The sequence below is a fragment of the Pteropus alecto genome, unplaced genomic scaffold (assembly GCF_000325575.1).
Source record: "Pteropus alecto unplaced genomic scaffold, ASM32557v1 scaffold61, whole genome shotgun sequence".
Lineage (NCBI taxonomy): Eukaryota > Metazoa > Chordata > Mammalia > Chiroptera > Pteropodidae > Pteropus > Pteropus alecto.
Genome location: NW_006434835.1, coordinates 8,411,417 through 8,420,720, shown reverse-complemented (window position 1 = coordinate 8,420,720; position 9,304 = coordinate 8,411,417). Strand labels below are relative to the sequence as shown.

At 48.1% G+C, this 9,304-nt stretch overlaps 1 protein-coding gene across 1 annotated transcript in view; it reads right to left on the bottom strand.

Moving 5' to 3' along the window:
* Nucleotides 1-5,540: 5,540 nt before the first annotated feature.
* Nucleotides 5,541-9,304, bottom strand: part of MYCN (MYCN proto-oncogene, bHLH transcription factor) — a 5,995-nt gene continuing 2,231 nt past the window's right edge. Inside the window, 1 exon segment of the mRNA XM_025045813.1 lies at nt 5,541-7,057. Coding sequence (XP_024901581.1) covers nt 6,453-7,057 — 605 coding nt within the window. The 3' untranslated portion in view covers nt 5,541-6,452.

Genomic DNA, 9,304 nt, shown 5'->3' with positions numbered 1-9,304 from the left:
ACCCAATTAAAACTTGGATTAATCACAGTTTTCTCTATTTCTAGGTGAGACAAGCCTATGTACCCTGTTCATCTGCACAGACTGAGAACCTCTAGCTGACTCTGAACCATCAGTCAAGTCTTTGCAATAGTAATGAGTATCTAACCAACATTATGGAACAGCTAGAATCAGCAAAGCCCAGCTCTTGGTACAGTGAAGCACCCAGAGGTGCACCTATTATCTTTAAAGGCATTTCTACTTGGGGAAACCCACTTAGAGATGGATCCAGAAAGCAAAGAGTGAAGTGGGGGACAAGCAGGACAAGAGCTATGTGGCCTTAAGCGCGCCTAGACGACTTTCAATGTCCAAATGCTATCATATCCCTCACATACTTTACGTAATTGGATCCTTATAAGAATCTTGCGGGGTGGTGATTGTTATCGTTTCAGGGGTGAAGAATGTGAGAGTCGAAGGGAAGTGACTCGCCCTCAGCCACGGAGTGGGTGAACGGCCAAGCCACGATGTGTGCCCAGGCTTCACAAACACCGCAGAGATTTGCAGCAGTTCAAGCTACCCCTAAGGATCAATGATGCTCGCTCCTCAGAATTGAAAGGGGACCCTGGAGATTACCAGCTCCCACCCATCCCACCCACGGACAAGACAGTTGAGCAACGGGCGGCCACCTTCCTGTGCCACGATTGAAAATAGCGAGAAGACTGAGCTAAAGTCCAAGCCGAGGGCTTCTGCCTGCGAACCAAGTATTTCTATTACCCGGGGCTGCCTCTCAGTCAGCGTGGAATGGCTTTTTGTAGGGTGGAGGGACCACTTTTATGCTTTCCCTCAGAAAAATGGTGAAGGATGGTTTAAGACACAAAATTCAACCCATAACAGGCTGTGGGGATATCAAGGAATGGACTAGCTTCTCAACACCGCACCATCTCCCAAATCCCCGTGGGAAATCTCAGACCTGCTAGATTGCAAAAGAAAGTCAAGTTTGCATCACCTCTTCGGAGCGCATCCTGCAGCAGACCGTGCGTCTTTATCATACGTGCTGTATGTGTTTTTCTCATGTGCACCATACCCACAGGGCTGTCTGCTTCGACCATAAAAAGGCTCTGTTACTTCTCCTGGTCAAAGGTTTCAGGATGAATGTCTTGTAGCATGATCCGTCAATATCAAAAGAGATCAGGTAACCCTGGTCAGTGGCCTATGAAGAGATTTCCTTTACAAGTAAGGAAAACTAATAAACCATTGTGGGCGGCGTAGATGCTCTAGGGCGCTCAAATTCCTGGGCTTGTCTTAAATAGGCTTCAAAGCTCACATTCATTTGTTTCCAAGGTACCCGTTTTCAGGTTTTGTAAAAGGCTTCTTTTGAGGAACAAAAGTCCGCAAAGTTCTTGCTAAGCTCGGGCTTGTGAATTTGTTCTACCAGTAAATGTTGTTGTGTGTGTTTTTTTTCTTAAAGACTCTGTGCCCTAGTAACATAGTGGAAAAATAGAGAGGAAGGATCGTGTCAACAAGAAATCAGATTATTTAACAGATTTCAGTTGCACCCATCATGAGCCGGGCACTCTTCCATGTGCCGCATGGAAACTGGTTTCTGTAATCTTCCTAAGACCCCGTGAAGTGGCACCGTTATCTTCACCGTACCAGTGGGAAATGGCACAATCCGGAGCGTGTGGGTGCGGGAGTCAGAAGCAAACCAGGGAGTCCCGCTTCCGATCCACACTACTCACTGCTCCACGCTCTCGCGTTCTCTTGAGAGAGTGAATAAGAAGCTGCTGGGGCGCGTTTGCCAATGACCAGAGAAAGATGAAGGACGAAGAGCCCGCTGGGGAGCCTGGAGCCTGACTCCTGGCCTTGCAGCAGCGGCAACAGTGCCCGGGGTTGGGTGCTCTCCCCAGCCTGGCCCTCAGCTCCCAGCCCCTGTGCACCTTCCTGACAGGCTGACCCCAAACCCTGTGCACCTTCCTGACAGGCTGACCCGCCTCCCTCCTGCTGTGGCTTCTTATCTTTCCTAGCACCCACCGTCTCACTGAATGCGATTCGATTTATTCAATTATGTTTATTTTATTGTTGTCACTCTCTACTGGACTATAAATGGTTTGGGGGCATTTTGTCTCTTTTGTTCACTGATGTCTCTAAGTGTCTAGAACAATGCTTGGCACGTGATAGGCGCTAAATAAATATTTATTGTGAGAGAGAGCCAAAGAGAGAGAAGGAGGGAGAGAAAGTAAGAAAGTAAAAAGAAGTCTCGAGGGGCCCACGGCATGCCCTTCTCTCCTGTCTGGCGTCCCGCCTCTGAGACGGAGACTGAGCTAGATGGCTTCTACTCTTCTTTCGAATCTCATAACCTCTGGTTCTAAAATCAACCCAAGTTAAAATTTTCAAAAGGTAGTGGCCAGAGGGATTAGCGAAAGTCAAACCAAAAGACCCAAAGAGAAATATAATGAACCGGTCAACACTCCTGGAAGATTGTGAGACTCAAGTGTCAAAAACGGAGTGATCTCCACCAGGCTGCGCAGAGAGGGGAGGCCTTCTAACCATGGTGCAAATGATCTGTGACCTCAGACAAGCCGGCTTGTGGTAGAGCAGCGAACCAGCTTCTTCCAACAAACAGTTCCAAACGGGGATCCTGGAGATGCAGAGCCTGACACAGCCATGGCCCCCTTCATATGATTTGCCCAACAGTCCCCCCACCCCATACATACCAGTTCCTCCTGTGTCCCCTCCCAGCCTTCTCCACGAGGCCCCAAGACGTAACTCCCTTCCAGACTGTGGGCTTCCTGAAGACAGGCCTCCATATGCATCTTATCGTCACTCCCGGGAGTCAGGACCAGACGTTCACGGGTGCCTAATGGCTGTGCTTGCCCACTCGTATTATCCTGAGAGCTTGGCGCAAGATTAGCAAGAGACACACACATGATAGAAGTCTGCTCCCCCTGCTCCTCACCTCTTTCCTTCCTCCACCATCTACTCAGCCGCCAGCCATTCTGCTTGCGTCTGCCAAGGTCTTGCATCTGTCAATCACCAGGCCTGGGCTGAAAGTCAGAGGTGAATGGATCACCGTATTTGCCTTAAGGGAGCCCATGGGACACCCATATTTAGAGGCGACGATGCAGGATCAAGGGCTAGAAAAGGCCCACCTGAGGGTACAAGGAAGATTTCCTGAGCAAAATGACACCGAGTTTGCCATTCGAGGTTGAAAAGGATTTCAATAAGCAGAAACTGGATGATCCAGGAGATGTGGTGGAACAAGTCGGAGGTGAGACCGTGCGACCGTGTCTAGTGTGGCTGTCATGGGGAGCGCGTGGAGGGGGAGAGGGTGATGGAGCTCGTGGTAGCATCCTCTGTGCCCGGCTGACAGATTTGGACTTCATCCTGTAAGAGGTGAAGAACCATTGGAAGGTTTCATGCAGGGCTGGTGATTTAGAAGGCTTGATGTGGAAGCACGCTGTAGGTAGACAGGTGAGCCAGGAAGTAGGGGCTACTGTGTGGGCAATGGGAAAGCCAATGCCGTGGAAGGAACACCGGACTGCCCATGAGGCCTGACTCCAGTCCCAGGTTCGGCCACTAATTCGATATGGGATTCCAGAATCCCATTCTGTAAAAGGAAGTGACTCCATGAGATGATCTAAGTCCTATGATTTATTGATGTCACTGATTTAGAGCAGTTTCTCAGTGTCAGAACTGCTCTGGGAATGCAGACATGGTTTCTCATGTGATCGAAACAAGTCATTCAATCCTTCTGTGACTACAGCAATTACTTTATAGATAATTGCAGAGCTAGATTGGGTGACACTTTCTCTCAGCTGGGCCAGGAAAGGCAAATAAGTGGTATTTTTACTTTGGTTCTATTATTTTACTACATATTGATGATCCCCCAATGCAAAAAATTCTCTTTAATGTAACAAAATAAACATAATAAAGGGAGTTGAATTAACAATGAGAAAGAAGAGATCGTAGATATTTAGAGAGAATGGGTACTAGATATGTAGAATCAGAGCATGAAATTTAGCTCTGAGCTTCCCAGCAGCCAGAGCAAAAATGGAGCCTGGTAGGAATTAGTGTAGTAGGGCCTCATTCATTCCGAGTTTTCCTCCTCCATGGCTAGACTTCCATCTCATCTGAAACACTTAAGTGACCTTCCATGGGGACCACAAACAGAGAAGCTGAACTTCAAGAATCTCGGGTGCACAGAACTTTCTTTTGGCTCAGGGTTATACAAAGTGCAGAGGCAAGGTGATTTGGGGCTTGTAAAATGCAAATGGACAGGAAGTCTTTTGAATGACAATTCGAAGTGGACTTTCAAAGCAAGTTCAGCTATTTTCTAGCATGGGGATGGAGACCAGTAGAGATATAAAACAATAAAGAAGATTGTATCCATGATTTGCAACATGGTCGGACCATCGGAAATGGCCATGGCAGTAACCCCGGCCTCAGAGCTCTAGGACACGTGACTGCAAACCAGGTGAGGAGGACCTCAAGTTCTGATCGCCCACTGGCCTCTGAAAAATGGCCAAAGTAGACAGGGAACCACATGACCTAGGTTCTCCCATCTCTGCCCCTCACAAGCTGTGACAAGAAAAAGCACAGTCATCCCTGGTCGTTTTCTTCCCAGTAAAGCAAAAGGCTTTTTTCAGTTCAGAGCTAAAAATCTGAGATGGATGAAACCTTACAGAAATAATCAAGTACAACTTCTCACCTGAAAGAGAACTAGGTTTTTGTAGGTTTTCCATTTCAGAAAAGCTGAAGGACTCACAAGCAAGAGTGCCACTTCCCCATCGGGAACTGTGAAATTCCTTCCTAGCTGATGTGCCCACCCTCATCCCTCCACCCTTTGGTGCTGGCAGTGCTCCAGACCCTGCAGAGGTTAATCCTGCTTCCACGGGGCAGCCCAAATACCAGCCTGTGTGACAGGAGCTACACTATGCTCTGGTGTCTCTCCTGAAGGGACATGGCACTGGATCTGGGCCACATGGCTGTCGCTTCACGAGTTACTTCTGTGAATCAGATTGAGAGCTCCTTGAGAGGGACCAACTTCATTGTTTATTCTGCTGCAACGCTCAGCATAGAACCTTGCCCAAGTCCTAGTGAACTTGGAAGAATGCATTCTTCTTGGGAGACAAAACCACACTCTAGACCAACATATAAAACCATCTGCCAAAGAGATAAGTATGACCAACACTAAAATACAGCCAAATTACACAACGCTGTCTTGACTTTGCTTCTTCTCATTCTAATAGGTTGATGTCTGATGTCCTAGCTTAAGTCTGTGAAATAGCTAATATATATGAAGGTGCTCCTCAAACTGTTGAGCTATTACTGCAATGCAGAGTCACTAATAACATCTCTATCCTGTGTAACCTGGGAGAAATGTTTCAACCTTCCTAAACTCAGTTCTCTCCACCCCGAGTGGGAGCAACAGTCCCCTCCCTAATCAAGACTGTATAATGTAAAAGGGCCGCTGTCTGTGGAAACCAAGATCCCTCTGTAAGGTATGTCCAATTACAGTCACTGCTTAAGGGGCCGAGTTTAATGCCATCAAGGAAAAAAAAAAGTTGCATCATTTAATTGCTATTTATTTTCATAAACATGAGGTATTTCAAAGTGCTATAAGATGCAGCACTAAATATATACATTTTGAAGAAATTAAACACAGAACTTTGCATTTACCCAGTTCTATGCACCAAACATGAACAAATACATTAACAGGAAAAAACAGGCTAGGAAAAAGGCATATATATATAGTAAATTTCTTTACAAAAGTTTCTTAGTTCAAAAAAGTGATAAAGTAATATCTACTCAAAACTTTCACGACTCATTTTCATACGAAAATATAAGTATCAAATTTAGTTATGTATCAGCATCATACTAAAGTATACAGGCAGTGTAAGAATTAGTACAGTACATAACAGAGATTAACAATATATTTGTATACAAAACATGCTCCTCAAACATTGAGGTATTACAGTACTTAGGTATGAACTTCCAGTCTAATACTGGCCACAAAAGCCACCTCTCATTACCCAGGACGTATACAAAAGGCGGGTGTGTCACTGGTATTTACAGAAATGTTCCCCAGGGGCATTAAATGGCAAACCCCTTACGTGGCATCCGCTGGAACTTAAGCACCATTTTTAAAAGGAATGACTTTCTGTTGTTTGGAAAACTCAGAACAAACAAGGTGACTTCAACAGCCCCAGAGGCTTCCAACTCTCACGAACTTCGACCGCTGCCTTGGAGGTGACTTGGAGGAAACTCTAAAGGGCCACCCAGCATCTCATCACGCAGGCCCTCTCCCGAGGTCCTGGCAGAACCCCACATGTCCTGCTCCCCACCCAGATCCAAACTCGACGGGGGATCGATTTGAAAGTAAACCAACATTCTTAATGTCAACACAATGTTTGTTTAAAAAAAAAAAAAAATCAAAATGTGCAAAGTGGCAGTGACTGTCCAGTTCTGAGAAACGTTTAGCAAGTCCGAGTGTGTTCAATTTTCTTTAGCAACTGCTGCTGTCTTGCCTGCAACTTCTCCTTCTCCAGCAAAAGCTGGTGCTCCTCGGCCTGCAGGGAGTGGACGTACTCGGTGGCCTTTTTCAAAATGACCACCTTGGCGGCCTTCTCGTTCTTCACCAGCTCCGGCACATGGTCCCTGAGCGTGAGGAAGCTGGACCGCAGGTCGTTGCGGCGCTGGCGCTCCAGGATATTGTGGTTCCGGCGGCGCTCGCTGTCCTCCGAGTCGGAGTTGCGAGGGCTCGAGCTCTTGGCCTTTGGGGGGATGACGCTCTTGAGGGGACGAGGCGACGCTTCGCTCTTGATCTTCTTCTGGGGCGGCGCGTCCTCGCTCTCCACGTAGGGCGACGGGGCGGCATAGTTGTGCTGCTGGTGGATGGGTACACAGCGTTTGAGGATCAGGTCACCCGACTGGGCTCTCCCGGGGCCCAGAGCTGCGCTCTTGGGGCGCACAGTGATGGTGAAGGTGGTGACAGCCTTGCTGTTGGAGGAGGACCGCCGCTTCTCCACGGTCACCACGTCGATTTCCTCCTCTTCGTCTTCTTCTTCGTCATCTTCATCGTCTTGGAGAACAAAATCAGAGTTATTCTCACGGTGAGACACGTGACTATTTACACACCGTCTCTTACGGCAAGCCCTGGCACACGGTTTGCTACTATCATCAATCCATCAGCATAGATGCGGACAGAAATGTTATTTTAGGTCTCCTTCGATTAAATATATCTGTAAATCCTTTTTCCTCCCCCAAACTCCTTGTACTTTTTCAGCCTCCAGACTTTAGCAAGTGGTAGAAATAGAAAGAACCTGAGCTTTGGAGTTAGACAGAATCCTGGCTCCATCACACAGTAGTTGTGGGACACTGGGCAAGTTACTTAACCTTTCTAAGCCTCAGGCTCCTCAGCTCTTAAATGTGGATAACACCACGGCGTTGAACTGGACAGATAACATTTAGAGAGCTGGGCCTAGCAGACAGATGGCTCAGTAAATGGTAGCTTTTCCCATCATCACTAACTAGTCCAACTCCATAGACTTATTTATATTTCCATCTTTACACTTAAGAATTGAGGCTCCTCGTTTCGGGAGCCTCATTTAGCGATTTTACACATGGTTGAGTTTGATTTTCGGTCCTTAAACTTAAAGAACAATTTAATTAAGCAGTTTTTCATCTAGCAAAGACCAAATCCTAACTACAAAGTCATAATCCACAGGCGTCCTAAATCCAAATATGCGAGCACCCCTTCTCAAAGTCACCAGTAATAACAGCAGCAACAAGATCGTGTAGCATCATGTATGCATTTTCCCCTCTCCTCATTTTACTACCATGCTGGGATAGAAAATTATTGTTTAAAATGCAAGCATGAAAATCAAAACACATCTTCTGCTTGATCTGAGGGGGACCGGAAAGCTGAACAATTGTAGGATTTGTTCTAAAGCCGAAATGTGAGGCTGTTCCAGCCTGTGGGTCCCTTTAAGCCAATGTTTTGGTTTTCTGCCAAGAAGACAGCTGTTGGAAGGAAGTGCTTCCTCACCGAAAGCTGTCAAGGCACAGACATTAAAGGGACAGACCCACTTCAAACTGGAGGCTTACCACCAAGTTTCCTTCCAGGAGCCTCAGATGAATCCATCCTTAGCCCTGAAGGAAATTTAGGCTTTTTATCTGCCTGCATTCTGAAAACACTGGCTTTCAAGTTTCAAAGGAGCCCCAGCTCCAAGGACAAGGGTCTGTTCAAGTGTTTGGGTAGAGTTCTTTACCTCCCCAGCCCCAGGCAAAGTCTTTTAACCCTACCCTTCAGTTTAAGACAGTCACACAACAGAACTTATCAATGAGTCTTTCCAGGGTGTGTGCATTCCGGGAGGGCCGGCTAAGTGCCAGCCCTCACCCTGAAGGACACTGAGTGAAAAAACTCAGCTCATTTCTGAAAATCAGTTCTGGAATTCTGGCTAGAAGACAGAACTGGACCCAGGTCTCGCTGCGCACTGTAAAGAGGCGGCCCTTTGAGAACGTACACAATCGCTGTTGTACTTGGCTGCCAGCTGCTGAATGGAGGGGAGGGATGGCCCCACCACCCCCCCAGCCTTTCAGATCCTTGGCCCGGCCTGTTGGCCCGCATATCGCCGCCTGCTGGCCACGCACCACGAGCAAATAACCCACCACCCACGGAGGGCGGGGGAGAAGAGTACCCAGGTTTGAAAAATAAAATAACACCGATACAAGCCGTCTGTGCAACCCCCCTCTAACTTCCGGTGCCCTAAACAGGATTTTGCACAGCGCCTGTGTATTATCCGGGTGTCTCCCAACCGGACCCTGGCCCCAGTCCCTCTCCAAGCCGAGCTAACAGGTTTCTGCACAGGCAATGCAGCCGGAGGCCCCCTGGACCCCCACCTGGCTTTAGCCATTTCACTTTTCCCAGTATTCTTCCTTCCACTGCGCTGCAGAGAGGTGGGGGGCCGGGCGAGAGGGCCAGTGATGGAGTCGGGGTCCCGGGGAGAGCAGTGAAGGTGACTTTGGAGAACACTCTCCTCCCCAGTTTGCACTCACCCTCTCTTCTTTACCGTGGGGGATCGCCTCGGAAAACAAACGACCTCAGCCACAAGCAGTACCCCCATCCCAAAATGCTCTCCCCCCAAAGCCAAACCCATGAACGGTAACAACAACAACAACAACAACAAAGCACCCCGGGGCCGGGGAGGGGCAGCCAGGACCCTGGCTCGGTCTTTACCTGAGTCGCTCAGGGTGTCCTCTCCCGAGGTGCTGAGGGCCTTGTGGTCTCCGCCGCTGGCTGGGCGGCCGCCGGGGCGCGAAAGGGCGG